At 44.2% G+C, this 19,369-nt stretch overlaps 1 protein-coding gene across 4 annotated transcripts in view; it reads right to left on the bottom strand.

The window, feature by feature from the left end:
• PARG (poly(ADP-ribose) glycohydrolase) overlaps window positions 1–19,369 on the bottom strand; it is a 139,932-nt gene that overhangs the window by 73,625 nt on the left and 46,938 nt on the right. For all 4 annotated transcript variants that reach the window (XM_025189658.2, XM_014578622.3, XM_006112396.4 and 1 more), the window contains exon 8: window positions 2,505–2,597. In XM_025189658.2, the coding sequence (XP_025045443.2) occupies window positions 2,505–2,597 (93 nt within the window). The remainder of the gene's footprint in view (window positions 1–2,504; window positions 2,598–19,369) is intronic.

Here is a 19,369-nt window from a genome sequence, read left to right on the forward strand (position 1 = left end):
CCTTACTAATCTACTGGAGTTCTTTGACAGGGTCAACAAGCATGTGGACAAGGAGGATCTACTGAATACCATATACATAGATTTCCAGAAAGCTTTTGACAAGGTCCCTCACCAAAGGCTCTTACATAAATTAAATTGTCCTGGGAGAAGAGGGAAGATCCTTTCATGGACTGAGAACTGGTTAAAAGACAGGAAACAAGGGTAGGAATAAATGGTAAGTTTTCAGAATGGAGAGAGGTAACTAGCAGGGTCCCCCCAAGGGTCTGTCCTGGGACCAATCCTATTCAACTTATCTAGTAAACAGTGAGGTGGCAAAATTTGCAGATGATACTAAACTGCTCAAGATAGATAAGACCAAAGCAGACAGTAAAGAGCTTCAAAAGGATCTCACTAAACTAAGTGATTGGGCAACAAAATGGCAAATGAAATTTAATGTTGATAAATGTAAAGTAATGCACATTGGAAAAAATAATCCGAACTATACATACAATATGATGGGGACTGTGATGGGCCGCCAATGGCCCACACTCCGAGTGGCCCGAGCCGCCAGGGAACGAGCGGGGCCGCGGGCACGACCCCCGCCCCGTGCGGTGGGGCCGGAACCTGCCGCCACGCCTGTGCTGGCCGGCAGCCTCCAGCCCCTCCCCTCGGAAGGCTCAGGGAGGGCTCAGGGCAGAGAGCGACAGCCGGGACGTGGCTAGGGAAGCTTCCACATCACTGGAAGGGCGGGGCCCCCAGACCGCATCCAGTCCAGCTGGCCAGTTCAAAAAGGCGCGCCGGATGAGGAGGGGGGCAACCTCCTCGCAGGGAGCTAGGAGAGCTCCAGGCCCAGGATGGACCAGGTGTGTGACCGAGGCCGGCAGGCGGCCTGTCCCCGTCCCAGGGGTTCCCAAGACGGCCCCCGCAGCTGGCAGTTGACCAGTCCTGGGTCGGGCAACGACCGGACCCAACCTCCCCGGCCCCGGAAAGAGAGGCCGGGACGAGATAGAATCCGCAAGAGTGGACAGACCCGCAGGACGTCGCCGGAGCAACCCCAGACCTGGACTCCCGAATCCTGGTAGGCACCAGGGAACGTCACGGGTACTCGAGGGACCATGGGAAGGGAGGAAGGAGCCCGGGGCGGGGCTCTTTTGGCGACCCTGGGCGGACGGGTTATGGAAGGAATTACCCCCGTCTGCCGCGCAGGGGTGAGAGTAAGCCCCTGTGCTTAGGGCCCCAGGCTGGGAACCGGAGAGAGGGTGGGACCGGGTCCACCTCCCCATTCCCCAGGGAGGATCCAATCGCGGTCAGCAGCAGAGCACACACGAATCAGCGAAGGGTGACGGCAGTCCAGGGTACCAGTCCAAGGAGGGACCAGACTAGGGGTGCAGGCCCCCTCCCACTCCAAGACGGGATACAGTCACAGGGTCCGCTGAACCCCCTCTCCCCCCTCCGGCTTTGCCAGGAGGGAGTGATCGCACCCAACTGACGGGGCTTGTGACTGGGGACCCGAGCCGGGACCCAGTTAGAGGACGAAGGGATTTGCCAAGCCCCCCTTCCCTTCCGGGAGGGGGTGATCGCACCCCGACTCAACCACAGGGACTAATTTAGCTACAACTACTCAAGAGAGAGATCTTGGAGTCATTGTGGATAGTTCTCTGAAAACATCCCTTCCGTGTGCGGCAGCAGTCAAAAAAGCTAACAAGGTTAAGAACCACTAAAAAAGGGACAGAGAATATCTAATTGCCTCTATATAAAACCATGGTACACCCACATCTTGAATACTGCGCATAGATGTCGTCACCTCATTTCAAAAAAGATATATTGGCATTGAAAAAGGTTCAGAGAAGGGCAACAAAAATGATTAGGGGTTTGGAATGGGACCCTATGAAGAGAGATTTAAAAAACTTGGGACTTTTCAGCTTAGAAAACAGGAGACTAAGGGGGGAGGGGGAGCTATGATAGAGGTCTATAAAATTATGACTGGTATGGAAAAAGTGAAGAAAAGTTATTTACTTGATCCCATAATCTCCAGGAGATAACCAAATGAAATTAATAGGTAGCAGTTTTAAAATAAACAAAAAGAAGTTTTTCTTCATGCAGTGCAGTGAACTCCTTGCCAGAAGATGTTGTGAAGACCAGGACTTTAACAGGGTTCAAAAAAGAGCTACATAAATTCATGGAGGTTAGGTCCATCAATGACTATTAGCCAGAATGGGTAGGAATGGTGTCCCTAGCCTCTGCTTGTCTAGAAATGGATGACAGGAGAAGGATCACATGATGATTACTTGTGTTCCCTCCCTCTGGGGTATCTGACATTGGTCACTGTTGGCAGACAAGATACGGGGCTAGATGGACCTTTGGTCTGACTCAGTATGGCCATTTTTATGTTCAGTTCTACAGGCCTCAGCTAAATGTAACAGAACCCCCATAGCTTTCAATAAGATACATAACATGACCATAGCATTTTGACCCCAGCCCTTAGTTAATCTGCCCAGAGGATGAAGCTGTCTGCGTTTACTTACCTGGGTGCAGATACTAGGGAGACAAAGTGCTAGCTTTACCATATCGGGCAAGATGGACTGGAACAAATGCTGAGACTCTGCATCTTCAAGCACCTAAAAAAAGAAAGATTTCTTTTACACCAAAAATGTGATTGATATTGACAAGATAAAGATTGCACAGGTCCAATTTTCACACTGGAAAATGGTAAATATTAGGCAAGTTCATCTTAAAACAATTTTGTTTAATAATCACTGCATTTCTACAGCATCTTTCATCAACAATTTTCAGTTAACTTTACAAACTAATTACCTCTCTCAATCTATAAGGTACAGAATAGGTAACCATTATCCATACATGTCACTTAATTGTGTGATGAGCAGACAAGTGAACTGACTTGTCCAAGACAAAATTAGAAGTCTTATCATAACAAAGCAAGGGGCGGGTTTGTTTGTGCCAGGACAATGGGATGTGCCTGAAATTCAATTGTTTCTCATAAAATAAAAAGGGAGGAGTCTTCTGGAAGCGACAGTTATACTGTAAAATGAACACAGGGAGGGGAGCAAGAGGCCAGAGACAGGGACTGGAACAGCTATAACCCCACTGGATAGGCAGGGGACAGGGTAGAGAAAGGTAAAGTTACCTCCAATCCATTACAGAGAATTTGCTGGTGTGTGTCTGTCTCCCAGCTGGGGGGATGGATATGCACCCAACCTCCTGGCTATGCCCACTGCAGCAGCCATGAACAGGCATTTCTCATCTGGCCCCAAGCTGCTGTGGTGAGAAATGGCTTAGGTAGCCCTCTCCCCCTGGGGCAACCTGCATTCTGAATCCTTCATCCCTATACCCAGCCAAGAACAATAGTAGAGAGAGGACTTAATATAAAAAATACTGGTAAGTGTGATTTACTTTAACCATACATAAGGATTCAGAGATTAAATAACGAAAAGCTAAAAAGAAAATATTATTTCTTTTTAGTCATCCATTTGGTGAATTTTCTACTTCTAGTGTCCATTATACGATTTCACTTCTTTTTTAAATTTTGCTGATTTCTTGAAAAAAGAAGATCTTCTAGCTTCTACTGGTCCACCATATACAGCTTTGGGTCCCTTCCTCCCGTTAAAACTCCTGCCTTCAATTTTCTCCAAATTATTTCTATAGCAACTCTTATTTTAGACTGTCTCCTTCATTTACAGGAGAGAGGAAGGAATTAATGAGTGCTTGGGAAGTTAAAGAAATGTATGCAACAATTTGAATGTGTGAAAGAAAGGAGGCTAATACAACCTTAGTACATACTCAAACAATAATCTAGAGCCATGCTATGTAAGTGAAAGCCTGTGTTATCATTTGGGTGTAAATTCATAAAATGTTAAAAAAAAAAAGGCTGAAAAATTAGAAATTGGACATAAAAGACAATGAATTCCTGTAATGATTGAGCCTGATGTTTTACACAGAAAGGAGCTTTCAACAATCTTTGTAGCTTTTTCCTTTGCGTTGCACTGACTCAGACATTCTAGGCTTCACAGCGAGGCACAGAATTACTATCCTGGAATCTTGTAACATATTCATGAAAAAGAGATTATGAATGTAAAGTTTTAAATTTCCAATTAATACCTTAAATTAAAGCTCTTACTTTGCAAAGAAAGTAGTAAGTCTGAGAAATCTGAAGGAAATTCAGCTGCAGTGGAGTAAATGAGTCCAAGCTATGTATCATCATCTATTATAGAATACAATATACTTTCAGAAATGGGACGTGTAATAAAGCACTTATTTCACTGCAGCATCTGGCTAGTATTCTTCAATTTTAGCAGGAAACTTCAAAGATGTTGGCTTGTTCTTCCACAGCATAAGTAATGAGAGAAACAAAAAAGGGTTGCAAGCCTGGAATTTCAGACTTCAAACCATAGAATAAAATGAATATATATATAAATTAAACCTATTCAAAAGACGACATTTAACCTTAAATGTCTACCAAGCTGTCAAATTCTGAAATTCTCTCTCCTTTGGGTAACACTTACTATCTTTTAAAACTGACACATGAATAGTGGCCGCCATGCTTTGCTGACTGCCACAAACTATAGAGTATCACTTATCTGGTGACACACTAAGGTACTGAACTTTGTCACAGCTGTCAACACTTCAACCTTTTGTTTATGCTCCTTTGCAAAAATGTAATGATAGTATGACACACATCCTTCCTGAAACAAAACCAAGGCCAGCAACTTCACAAGTCTGAGGGCAAATGCATAATTAAATGAATACAAGTGCACATTTTAAATTCTGAAGTTCTGTTTTCCTCTCTGTTTCTTTTCCCTCCCATGTCCCTAACAGTATCTTCTTCTGTCTCTTACCTACCTATAAGTTTGCTTAAGAATCCTCCTCTTACAAATCATGCCCAAATCATGGGACTACTTGTGTATAAAGGTTAGTACATGGATAAAGTATGAACAGAATCACAGCCCAAAGACCTGATTGTGCAGCACCTACACAGGTGAATAATCCCACTGATTATTTTAACAGAACTCACTTAACTAAGGACTACATGACTGGGTGCTAAATCCACAAGTATAGTAAGGAACTCCCATATTTTCCTACAGAGATTATCATTGATTTAAACCAGGGTGGGGCACTGGGGTCCACGTCATGAGTTTTGGTACATTGTCACAGGCTGTCTCCAGCACCCCAGAAGAGGTGGGGTCAGGTGGAAGGGCGGAGTTGGGGGCTACAGAGAGAAAGAGAAGAGAGAGTGTGTGAATGTGAGAGACACTGTGCGCATGCGAAGGAGACAGACTGACACAGATTGAGTGTGTGTGGCACAGAGACAAGTGAGAGTGTGTGTGAGAGAGACAGAGACAGAGACAGACACAAACTGGGGATGTGTGACAGTGACACAAAGAGTATGTGCTGGCTGCTGCTGGGTAAGTTTGAGAGAAGCCATAAGCTGTCCTGCTCTGTTGTCTTCCCCCTTTCCCCACTCGGCAGACATGGAATATGGGGAAAGAGAGAGAAGGAGAGTGCAAGCACATGAGCACTGAAATCTTAGGAATGGGGCACTGCCTCTTAAGACAGGCACTCCTCTGAGTCACTTAAGCATCCATTCTTCAGATTGGAGCAGCTCCGCTGTGTCTCCCTCTCTCCTGGCCCCTCCTCTACAGAGACAGGGAACATACTAACTTCAGCACTCTCCTCTCCCCTCCTCAGCTAGCAGGAGAATACTGGGAGTAGCTCAGCTGCAGAAGGGAACTAGGTGGGGGAGGGATAGCTGAACACACCCTACCAGCCTTACCTAGGCATGCTCTGCTTATCAGCTGGGCAGCACAGCTCCACTGGTGATTAATAAGCCCTGCCCAGTCAGCTCTGTGGATGGATCCCTGAGCTTCTGAATGGGCAGGGGATGGGTGAGCCAGATCTGGCCCATGGGCCTAATTGTACCCACCACTGTTTTAAGCCCTCTCCTTTTTAAATGGCAGAGTTCCCTAAATAGTTTGTATCATGGATTCACAATGCTTTTCACCTAGCAAAGGTGTAAAAGAAGGTACTTCCATTTTTAACCCAGCCCACAATCGATCTTCTCAATAACACTTCTCAACTTAATTAAGTAAAAAGTTTTCAGACAAACAAAAATATGCTAACACTAGAAGATTTACCTGGAATTCCTCAGGTCCTTAACTCAATTAACTATTGTTTTTCTCCATGTAAATAATTTCTCTGGGGTGAGCCTGGGAATAAGGGGTTCAGTATGCAGACCGCACCAAGGAGAGAGGACAACCCCAGCAGCTTGAGGTCAGGGAAGAAACGCCCCAAGCCAGGGAGAGAGGGAGTACATTTACCTGGCTGGGAGACAGACACAGACAGACTGACAGACACAAACTCAAATATATAATAGAGAGTTGTCCTTTTCTCCAACACTGCTGCCCCCCAATAGGATTACAGATGTCCTGGTCCCCATCTCTGACCCTTTGCTGCTCTTCTATTGTCATTTTACAGTATAACTGTCACTCCTACCAGACCCCTCCCTTTCTATTTTATGTGATACAACTGAATTCCACACATACATCCCTTACCCTGGCACAACTAAATGCTGACCTTGCCTTAGTTATAATAAGAGGAAGCTGCATACCAAATGTGGTGGTCTAGGTCTTACCGTTTAGGAGGAGTTCTTGAGGAGAGACAGATAGACATTTGGACAGACATATGGACAAATAGATTCTTTCAAATAATAGTAGATGATAGTTGCAGGATGCAGACCAAGAGCATGCTCTTTTATGGCATACCAAGGCATTGCAATCGCCAATGCTTTAAAAAAAAAAAAAAAAAAGTGGCAGTACTCCAGGGGAAATACTGTTGAGGAAAAAAAAAGGCCTAGGTGGGATGGGCATTGGCCTTTTAAAGAGACGCAGCCCGTTTAAGACATGCAGCCCTGTCGGATATTTGCGAACAGAAGTGCCGGTACGTTCCATTCTTTCCAGGTAAGCTCTGACTGGAGTTACTGGGCTGTACTGTCACAAAAAAAGCACTGCCAACCACTGTGACTCAGTTTCCCTCCTACTTTTACCAATAATTATCTTGGTCATCAGCACAGTTCCCCTGCTGAGGTGCTTTAATCCTCTAAGTTACAGGTCCTCTGACCCACTGACAGTGGCAATGAGAAAAAGTTACATATAGCAATATTATTCCATCAGATTCAAATAATGAAAATCTATTCTTGAGTGCAAATACCCAAACTTTAGAACATTAAGCACACTCATTTATGGATACATTTACATTATTTCTCTTTTTTTAATTCAAGGTGCAGAAGTATTAAAACTGTTGCCAATATTTTTGTTGACAAAGGAAAATAAAATACATTAGCAATAAAAACATTAGCAATAAAAACCTGGATTTGAAACTAAGTTCTCGCTCTCATTCATATATATATATATATATATATATATATATATATATATATATATAGTTTTTTCCTGCCAGGTGACAGAATGATGTCATCACTCTCTCACACTCGCTGCCCATGAAAGTAGCCAGAAAAGGGGGGGGGGGGGGACGGAGCGTGTGTGGCAAGTGTAGTGAGTATGGGGAGCAGCCCACTAGTCTAACTGAACAAAATCAAGAGTATATTTTACCTATCACCAAAATTTTGAAGGAATATTTAAAAAAAAAAATCTTTAAAATCTTCTTAAGGAGGTTTTATTTCTCAAAAATCAAGCTTTAGGGACTATTGTTCACAAAATAACAGAAGCTATTTGCCAAAATCTCTTGGTAATTTCATCAAGGTTTGCACCCGAGTGGCTGGCTGACTATGACTTAGTGATGCAAATAGTTGAATGAGTTGTAGTAGAGGTAAAAGCTCCTGGCCAAGGATACCTGACTTGCGATTTAGGAAAATGAACATTTATACTGCAGCAAAAGAACTCTGACTAAACACTACCATAAGTAATGGCCACTTGTCAATATAAACTGGTCCTCCAAATATAAGGAACAAATGTGCCTGACAGCCCAAATGAGAAGAGGCTGAGGTAACACATGGTGGTAGTCATGGTAGGGAGTTTAAATCTGACAGCCCATCAAATCAAACAAACTAAACATACGAAACATATGCATTTAGACAGCTCTATCCATCACATAAAAAGATAGACTAATCAAGCCAAAAAGGCAAAAACAGCATGCTTAGACAGCAATGGCATAACATTTTCTACGTGTTTGTTTTCTCTTCCCCTTTTTTACTGTGACAGGATGCTGACTGGCTTAACACTGCAGTAACAAAATGAATGCTTCCTTCTGACCTGATGAAATCTGAGTTTCCCAACTGTAATATATTTTGTCCATTTTACTCTTTACTGCTCCTCACACTACAGTGGGATTGTTCGTAAAAAAACATTTTTTCTGGTTTTAAAACATCTTGTCTCAATCAGCATCAGTCTCCACAATAATAGTTACAGTCACGAATTGCCTTTCCAGCTAAACAGGTTTGCTAACTATTATAAGACTAGATGTAATATAGATGAAGGTAGAAGCCACCCTACATTTAAAAAAAATGTTCATTTTATGTGACACGTTCATTATCATGTTATGTCTACTGCATTAAATGTAAAGGAGTTATGTTTAAATTTATCAGACGATAATATTTCCTCCTAGACAAAAATATCCTGAATATTCCTTAAATAATTATATTACGTGACAAGATCAATACATTATTTCTTCCTGGATTTTACATCTCTTAAAAAAATAAACAGTAGGGGGCTGCACCCTGTGCTCGCTACGGTCACCACCACCCCCTCTCTGGGACAGAGGCTGGCAACCTTTTCAAACCGAAGAGCCAAACTGCATTAAAATGGACAAGTGGTCAACAAACCACAATGTAAGAAAGCCCATTTGCATGAATGAAAATATACAAACTTAATATTATTGATAACTGACAATGATTAATCCTTATCAAAGTTTTTCCTACCAGATGAAAGAATGACATCATGATGTCATCAGCACTGAGAGTGAGAAAGAGAAGCAGCATGGCCACACCCACACTTCGCCTCCCCCCCCTCCACTCCGAACGCCTGCTGCAAGCATTCTGGGGGTGGAGTGTTGCTGCCCCCCAGCGCCTCCCTCCCTATATCCCAGGAGCCCGGGAGGAGGGAGCCACACAGCCTGTCCCTTCCCCCTCCCTGGTGCTCTGGGGAGGTGGAAGCCACACAGCCTCCTCCTCCTTGTGTTCCCCACGTGCCTCACCTCCCATCTCTTCCAGTGTGTGGGACAGGCATGGGTGTGTAGGATCTGGGCAAGGGCTGGGATACAGGAGGGGGTGAGGGTACAGAGTCCGGCCAGGGGAGGGAGGCAGGAGCAGACTGGAGTAGGTGTCTGTCCAGGAGGAAGGGTGAAGGAGCAGAGTGGGAGTGAGGGGTCTTGGTGGGGGAGGGGTGCGTGAGGCACGGGGGGTGCAGGTACTGGAAGTTTTCCCTGCTGGCGGACAAGGGCTGCTGCCGTGAAGTAGCCCCTATGCTGGCTCTGGGCAGAGGCTGCTCCAGCAGCAGCCTCTGTCCATGGGGGTCCCAGTTAGGGGCTGCTGGACCCAGTGTGAGCTGGGACTGAGCAATTCCATCTCACTCCAGGTCCAGGAGCTACCACCACTGCTGCTCTGCCTAGTACATTTAAACTACAGAGGCGCAGCGGGAGTAGGTCCCAACCTTGGCACGAGACAGGATTGAGGAAGCCTTCCTTTATCGACTAATCATGTAGTTGATAAAAAAAAATGTATCAACTACACAATTAGTGGATTTAATATCCTTACTTTGCAGTGATGCCTATAAAAACACCCTTGAAAATGCTTAGGTAGCTTGTGTCCTATGAGAGCTGCTTAACATATTAACCAATACTATCTCCCTGTTTTCTTGTGCTTCCCCTGTCTTCTGTCTAAGCTCCTATTTAACTTGCAATATTGCAGAAACTGCAGATTCAGCAATATTAGACTTCCACTGCAATTCTGACAGTGGGAGCCGCTGCTCCCAACCTTAGGAGGTCGACAGTGGAAGTCCCCATTTTCAGATCTAGGTAGATGGCAGTGCTAAATTGTGGCTAATGGACTTTTCCACAAATTGTCCACAACGCAGCTGAATTTTTTTTTTAAATAATCTTCCTGCAATTCAAGTAGGACCCTGCTTAGACTGTGAGCCCTTTGGGGTATGGACCATCTTTTTGTTGTGCATTTGTACCGCATCTAGTAGTTTGGTTTCCACCCAGAACTCTTAGTCATGGACTCTTCCACAATATAAAATAAGCAATTTTCTAATCTCACAAATATTTTACAAGAAAGAAGAATAACCTCATCAATAACCATTCAAGACTTCCCAAGAGGCATATGATAAATACTTTTTAAAAAATAATTCAAAACACACGGGATTCCTAAAAGTTGTTTTCAATATGAGTTTATTTGTAAGAACTAAAAACATCAAATACTTCTCTGGTAAATTTTTATAAACTACATACTAATATAATTTGTTCTTGGTTTGACAGCAAGATTCTCAGGACACCTTCTAAACAATGATTTAATTCAAAGTGCTGCCAGTATCTCATAACATTGTGTTCTTGAGTGGGAGATGATTATGATTCCATTTTGACTGCATTGCGCCAGCACACACCTACACAACTTATCAATGGTTTGTGTTAGGTACTGATATTAGAAAACTGCACACTCATATCTGCATAAGTATATTTCCTTGTAACATGTAAAACAAACTATTCATCATTGTCTTTACCAAAAACATTGAAGAAAGCAGGAGAAGAAAGCCTACGGCCTAGCAGCAAAAAACAGTAAGTATTTAGGCTTTTATTTTTTACTTTTATATTAAGAGTAGTTAATGAATTTTCCACATTAAAGGAAAAAAATAACAAAAAGATGGTCAAACAAATTAACTCTTTCCTCTTTTTTTTTTCAAGTTATCACATGAAACTAATTAAGAAACACATACAGCTGTCAAATCCATCCCATTACTCAGATATTTTTCCACTTAGAAATCATATGAAGGACAAAGTAATCTTTGGAGGGATAAGAAAAATCACAACACAGGATTATGCAAAGAACCACCTTACTTGAGAAAAAGAGAAATGTTTCTGACATTTATCAAAACCACAAACTGACACTTTGAAAAGAAAAAGGATGACAGGTTACAAGAGAAAAGTTAATTCATTTTTGTTTAATTTTTTTGAAGGCTCATATAGGTCTCCTGCCAACTCAACCCTGAAATGATCTCAGGTGTGTCATCCTTGACAGCTGCAGCTTTATTTTTACAGTCTTCCACATTTTTAAATAAAGTGCAAATGGCTTAAGAGAAATAATAATTAAAAGTATATTAAATCTTATTTTTATGACTCATTCTAATGTACTTTTAGGAAACCAGTTCATATTTCACCACAGTACTGGAAAGATAACATCTTCCCCAGGGGTATGAACATAATTGTCATCATCAATCTGGGTTGAGATGTGAGAAGTGACATACTATACTTTTTACATCCCAGTTACTGATCTACGTCAGAAATGATTGAAAATCACTGAGTGGGCATCTCTCTAGCTATGAAGGATTGTTCACATCAGCACTTTCCTTTGTCCAAGTGATGGGGCTTCAAACACTTGTGAGAAGTCCAAAAGTCTATCAGATATCATCAGGTACTCAGCTATTCAGTCTATATTCTCCCCTACCCCCGGTGATCTTAGTTTTATTATTATTCAAAAGTGTAATGACTTCTTTAATATATGACACATGCCTGGATACTAGATTACTGAGAGAGCTCTTCGGTCTTTATAAAATTGCAAAAGTAGAACTCAATTGTTTTATGAACACTAACAGAGCCCTATGAGTGAAGGCCAAGTAATTACAGATACTGAATTGTAGTAATGGAGTCTGAAATCATCAGAAATGAGTTATAGCATGGGCAGCAGCAGCAACGCAAGCTAAGGATGTTACATAGCGTGTAATTGGATAGTCATGTAACTGCCCCAAATGTTAGTGGTTACATGACTATTTGATAGTCCCTGGGAGCAGTGCCAGCAGCCAGTGCACTCTCGGCCCCACTTCCCGGGAGCCCCCTGCCGTCCTGTGCTGCTACCTCTCCATCAGAAGTGGCAGTCAGTCTGCAACAGGAACCATTAAAAAAAACCCAGCTCCCCATGCACATCAGCTCACCTGCTGCTTCTGATACAGAGGTAGCAGCGCAGGGTGGCAGCAGCTGCTGTCTGTGGAGGCCCAAACTCCCCATGAACAGGAGCTACTTAATGGGATGCGAGAGCAGCCCCTGTTCGCAGGGAGCTCGGAGCACCCTTGGACAGGGGTTGTACCATAGATAAGCATCTGGCCATGGTGAGCCTGTGCCTGCCGTGGCCAGAGGCTACTTCAATGGCAGCCTCCCCATGCCCCCCATGCTGCAGTGAGGGGGGAGGGAAGTGGGGGTAGGTGGCACTGTGGAGCCAGTGCTGGGGGGAACCAGCTTTTAAACAAATCCCCTTACGCTGACCACATGTCCCAGATTTTCCAGGACTGTCCTGATTTTAAATACTCTGTCCCCATCAAGTAGTGAAATGTCCCGGAAAGCCTCATCAGACATTTCACTACTTAATGGTGACAACAGCTTGCAGGGAAGAGAAGCCTGAGAAATAGCTCCATTCACTGCCATTTTACACTAGTGCAGCGCAGGAGCAACAGTCCTGCAGAGGCTCCACTGGAGCTTTGCCAGCGGGCAGCCATACTGGTTTCCAGTGGCATGCAGTTTCCAGCCACTCCACCACCCACTGCCCCACCACCACATGCTATGAAGCCCTTTCCCTCCCGCCACAGGACTGTTTCTAGCAAGTGGGGCCCCCAGTTTAGCCACGCTGCCTCCTCTTTCTCCAGGTCACTTGTTGGTACAGCAGCCACTGCTGCTGGGGATCCAGGCAGGTGGAAGGCAAAACTCAGCAGAGCCACTCCCAGACTTCTGTGCCTTGGAGCTGACACCTCAGCCCCGGCAAGGGTAAGAATGTTAAATTTAGAGTAATCAACTAATTGAATAGTCTATGCAAATTGCACTGACTATTTGATTAGTCGATAAGAGCACCTCCACCCTGAAATGTACATTTCACCTCCGCTTTTGAAATGTAGCAAGAGCCCCAGTACACTGCTACATTTCAAAAGCAAGGCCTTCACAGGGAGCAGAGGGCCAGTGAGGAGACTCCCGCTTGCTCCCTGGTCCCATGGCACTTCTGCTTTTGAAAGGTAGGAAGAGCTCTGCACAGCCAGTTCCCCTGCGCCGCTGCCCTCCCTACAGAGATGGTGCTGGGGGGAAACCGGCTTTTAATCCAGCTCCACCCTTCACCAGCTGCTGCTCCCCCCTTGCTGCCTCTCTCTGATAAAGGCAGTGGGTGAGGGGAACGACTAGTCGAATACAGTAATTCCTCATTTAACACTATAGATGCGTTTCTGAAAATGTTTGTGCTAAGTGAAAACGTGCTATGTGGGGTCAATTTTCCAATTAAAAATAATGGAAAAGGTGAGGGTTGCGTTTCAGGTGATGGTGGCAAAGTCAATTTTTTGTTGGTGCTGGGTTGTCAATGTGAACACAAGATGCATCAATGCGAACATGCGAGAAGTATGGGTAATAAGCAGGAAGAACCGGAAGTGCCAATAAATAAGTACAATTATGACATTGTTGGCATCACAGAAACTTGGTGGGATAATACACAACTGGAATGTTTGTATGGAAGGATACAGCTTACTCAGGAAGGATAGACAGGGAAAAAAGGTAGGAGGTGTTGCCTTATATTTTAAAAATGAACACACTTGGAGTGAGGTGGAGATGGACATAGGAGTCGGAAGTGTTGAGAGTCTCTGGGTTAGGCTAAAAGGGATTAAAAACAAAGATGATGTCATGCTAGGAGTCTACTACAGGCCACCTACCCAGGTGGAAGAAGTGGATGAGGCTTTTTTTAAACAACTAACAATATCATCCAAAGCCCAAGATTTGGTAGTGATGGGAGACTTCAACTATCCAGATATATGTTGGGAAAATAACACAGCGGGGCACAGACTATCCAATAAGTTCTTGGACTGCATTGGAGACAACTTTTTATTTCAGAAGGTTGAAAAAGCTACCAGGGGGGAAAGATGTTCTAGATTTGATCTTAACAAATAAGGAACTGGTTGAGAATTTGAAAGTGGAAGGCAGCTTGGGTGAAAATGATCATGAAATCATAAAGTTCACAATTCTAAGGAAGGGTAGAAGGGAAAACAGCAAAACAGAGACAATGGATTTCGGGAAGGCGGATTTTGGTAAACTCAGAGAGCTGATAGGTAAGGTCCCATGGGAATCAAGACTGAGGGGAAAAACAACTGAGGAGAGTTGGCAGTTTTTCAAAGGGACATTGTTAAAGGTCCAAAATCAAGCTACTCCATTGCGTCGGAAAGATAGAAAATATGGCAGAGGACCGCCTTGGCTTAACCACGAGATCTTGCATGATCTAAAAATAAAAAAGGAGTCCTATAAAAAATGGAAACTAGGAAAAATTACAAAGGAGGAATATAGGCAAACAACACAGGAATGCAGAGGCAACATTAGAAAGGCAAAAGCACAAAATGAACTCAAACTAGCAACGGGAATAAAGGGAAACAAGAAGACTTTTCATAAATACATTAGACGCAAGAGGCAGACCAAGGACAGGGTAGGCCCACTGGTCAGTGAGGAGGGAGAAACAGTAAAAGGAAACTTGGAAATGGCAAGATGCTTAATGACTTCTTTGTTTCGGGCTTCACCAAGAAGTCTGAAGGAATAACTAACATAGTGAATGACAGTGGGAAGGGGGGAGGTTTAGAAGATAAAATAAAAAAAGAACAAGTTAAAAATCACCTAGGAAAGTAAGATGCTTGCAAGTCACCAGGGCTTGATGAAATGCATCCTAGAATACTCAAGGAGCTGAGAGAGGAGGTATCTGAGCCTCTACCTATCATCTTTGGAAAATCATGGGAGACACGAGAGATTCCAGAAGACTGGAAAAGGGAAAATATAGTGCCCATCTGTAAAAAGGGAAATAAGAACAACCCAGGAAACTACAGACCAGTTAGTTTAACTTCTGTGCCAGGGAAGATAATGGAGCAAGTAATTAAGGAAATCATCTGTAAACACTCGGAAGGTAGTAAGGTGATAGGGAACAGCCAGCATGGGTTTGTAAAGAATAAATCATGTCAACCCAATCTGATAGCTTTCTTTGCTAGGATAACGAGTCTTGTGGATAAGGGAGAAGTGGTGGATGTGGTATACCTAGACTGTAGTAAGGAGTTTGATACGGTCTCGCATGATATTCTTATCAATAAACTAGGCAAATCCAACTTAGATGGGGCTACTATAAGGTGGGTGCATAGCTGGCTGGATAACCGTACTCAGAGAGTAGTTATTAATGGTTCACAATCCTGCTGGAAAGGTATAACAAGTGGGTTCCGCAGGGCTCTGTTTTGGGACCGGCTCTGTTCAATATCTTCATCAACGATTTAGATATTGGCACAGAAAGTACGCTTATTAAGTTTGCAGATGATACCAAGCTGGGAGGGGTTGCCACTGCTCTGGAGGATAGGGTCATAATTCAAAATGATCTGGACAAATTGGAGAAATGGTCTGAGGTAAACAGGATGAAGTTTAATAAAGACAAATATAAAGTGCTCCACTTAGGAAGGAACAATCAGTTTCACACATACAGAATGGGAAGCGACTGTCTAGGAAGGAGTATGGCAGAAAGGGATCATGGGGTTATAGTGGACCACAAGCTGAACATAAGTCGGCAGTGTGATGCCGTTGCAAAAAAAACAAACATGATTCTGGGATGCATTAACAAGTGTGTTGTGACCAAGACACAAAAAGTCATTCTTCCGCTCTACTCTGCGCTGGTTAGGCCTCAGTTGGAGTATTGTGTCCAGTTCTGGGCACCACATTTCAAGAAAGAGGAGGAGAAACTGGAGAGGGTCCAGAGAAGAGCAACAAGAATGATTAAAGGTCTAGAGAACATGACCTATGAAGGAAGGCTGAAAACTGGGTTCGTTTAGTTTAGAAAAAAGAGATGACTGAGGGGGGACATGCTAGCCCTTTTCAGGTATCTAAAAGTAGGTCATAAGGAGGAGTGAGAAAACTCGTTCATCTTGGCCTCTGAGGATAGAACAAGAAGCAATGGGCTTAAACTGCAGCAAGGGAGGTTTAGGTTGGACCTTAGGAAAAAGTTCCTAACTGTCAGGGTAGTCAAACCCTGGAATAAATTGCCCAGGGAGGTTGTGGAATCCCCATCTCTGGAGATATTTAAGAGTAGGTTAGAAAATGTCTATCAGGGATGGTCTAGACAGTATTTGGTCCTGCCACGAGGGAAGGGGACTGGATTTGATGACCTCTCGAGGTCCCTTCTAGTCCTAGTATTCTATGATATCTAGCAATACAAGTCGCCACAGTTTGTTAAACACAAAGATATAGACGTGAGTGAGCGGAGGACCACATGTAGTCATCCACTCATGTGTATTACCACTGTTTTCACCAACGTATACCGCTGGGCAAAGTAGTCTGCCACTTGATTATTTTCGTGTTATTTTGGGGACGGTCGTGTTATTCGAAAAACGTTCCCTAAAAAAATCGTGCTATTGCAAACGTGTTAAGTGGGCACATGTTAAATGAGTAATTACTGTAGACTGATAAGCACATGCTTATCAGATAGTCAACTAGCCGCTTATATCCCTAGGCAGAAGCCACGCGGAGCCCGGCTGGGGCGCTGTGGGGCAGGACACACTCAGGCTTGGCAGGTGCACTCTATGTGCTTCTGCATTCTCTCCCCCCCACTCTGCCTCACCCCACTGGGGGAGCAGCAGCAAATCTGGTCTGGTGGGGAAGGTCAGGCTTTCTGCACCCCCCGTAACACCCTGCAAATAGGAAGCGAGAGCTGGTGCTGCAGCCTTGCGGTTGCGCCAGGATCCCCAATGCGTTGGGGAAGGGAGGGAGCGAGATGAGCCCTCTACCTGTTTCCACCCTGCTGGGGGAATGGCAGTGTGCTGTTCGGAGGCTTTCCTTGCTGCAAGAGGGTACAAAGCCAGGCAAGTGTCCTGCCTCATGCCCAGACCTCTGCACCCCAATCCTCCCCCGCCAAGACCCTGCACCCCCATCTTGCTCCAAGACCCTCCCTTGCTTTTGCACCTCCTGGCCAGAAACCTTGTCTCCAGACAGTTCCTGCACTCTCCCGCTGGCCAGACACTCTACCCCAAATCCCCTCCTGCACTCTCCCTCCTGTTCAGAAACGCTACCCCAAGCCTGCTTCTCCACCCTTCCTCCTACCCAGACCTTGCAACCGCTCTCCCTTCTGTATCCAACCTCCTGCCTCAATCCTGCACCCCATCCCTATCCCACACAGCGCCAGCTTGGTCCCGCACACTGAACCCCTCATTTTTGTCCACACCCCAGAGCCTAAGAGGGTCCATAAAATCCACTAACTCCAGAACCTCAGAAAAGTAAATTTGGCCTATGGGAAGCCCTGACTTTAGCGCGGGGGAGAGGCACCAGCTCCCACCTCACCGTCGGGGAATGCATGTAGTTGACAGAATTAACTGATAAGACCAAGCTTATCGGTTAATCATGTAGTCATCTACACATTGACATCTCTAATGCAAGCCTCCCAGCATTGACCAACCAATGTACCCCAATCATCACTGGAGCAAACCATCTCTAGGAGTCAGCTTTCATGACTACTCAAATCTTTGACACATTTCTGCTGAAACTATCAAAAAAAGCTGCGATAAATCTTCTCTCACTGGCAGGACTACAAGGTTCAATCTATTACCCTTTTGATTACAGAATGTCCCCAACAATATTGGTTACAGACAAGCATGGGCTAGTTTGGTTACAGATATTAAATTCTTCTTCTCACATTCATGGAAGACAGGGGAGATTCCAGAAGACTGGAAAAGGGCAAATATTGTGCCCATCTATAAAAAGGGGAATAAGAACAACCCAGGAAACTACAGACTGGTCAGTTTAACGTCTGTCCCAGGGAAGATAGTGGAGCAGGTAACTAAGGAAATCATATGCAAACACTTGGAAGGTAATAAAGTGATAGGGAAGAGCCAGCATGGGTTTGTGAAGAACAAGTCATGCCAAACTAATCTGATAGCTTTCTTTGATAGGATAACGAGCCTTGTGGATAAGGGAGAAGCAGTGGATGTCATATACCTAGACTTTAGTAAGGCATTTGATACGGTCTCGCATGATATTCTTATTGATAAACTAGGCAAATATAACTTAGATGGGGCCATGATAAGGTGGGTGCATAATTGGCTGGATAACCGTAGTCAGAGAGTTGTTGTTAACCGTGTTAAATCCTGCTGGAAAGGGATAACAAATGGAGTTCCGCAAGGGTCTGTTTTGGGACCCGTACTGTTCAATATCTTCATCAATGATGTAGATATTGGGATAGAGAGTACGCTTATTAAGTTTGCAGATGATACCAAACTGGGTGGGGTTGCAACTTCTTTGGAGGATAGGGACATAATTCAAAATGACCTTAGCAAGTTAGAGAAATGGTCAGAGGTAAACAGGATGAAGTTTAATAAAGAGAAATGCAAAGTGCTCCACTTAGGAAGGAACAATCAGTTTCATACATACAAGATGGGAAGCGACTGTCTAGGAAGGAGCATGGCAGAAAGGGATCTAGGGGTCATAGTGGACCACAAGTTGAATATGAGTCAACAGTGTGATGCTGTTGCAAAAAAAGCAAACATGATTCTAGGTTGTATCAACAGGTGTGTTGTAAGCAAAACTCGTGAAGGCATTCTGCTGCTCTACCTGCACTAGTTAGGCCTCAGCTCCAGTACTGTGTCCAGTTCTGGGCGCCACATTTCAAGAAAGATGTGGAGAAATTGGAAAGGGTACAGAGAAGAGCGACAAGAATGATTAAAGGTTTAGAGAACATGACCTATGAAGCCAGGCTTCATGAACTGGGCTTGTTTAGTTTGGAAAAAAGAAGATTAAGGGGGGACATGATAGCGGTTTTCAAATATCTAAAAGGGTGTCACAAGGAGGAAGGAGAAAATTTGTTCCTCTTGGTTTCTGAGGACAGGACAAGGAGTAATGGGCTTAAAGTGCAGCAAGGGAGGTTTAGATTGGACATTAGGAAAAAATTCCTAACTGTCAGGGTGGTCAAATATTGGAATAAATTGCCAAGGGAGGTGGTGGAACCTCCCTCTCTGGAGATATTTAAGAACAGGTTAGATAGACATCTGTCAGGGATGGTGTAGACGGAGCTTGGTCCTGCCTTGAGGGCGGGGGCTGGACTCGATGACCTCTCAAGGTCCCTTCCAGTCCTATGATTCTATGGTGTACTTGGGGTCAAATGGTTGTTGAAAATTGACAAGAAACC

The sequence above is a fragment of the Pelodiscus sinensis genome, chromosome 8 (genome assembly GCF_049634645.1).
Source record: "Pelodiscus sinensis isolate JC-2024 chromosome 8, ASM4963464v1, whole genome shotgun sequence".
NCBI lineage: Eukaryota > Metazoa > Chordata > Testudines > Trionychidae > Pelodiscus > Pelodiscus sinensis.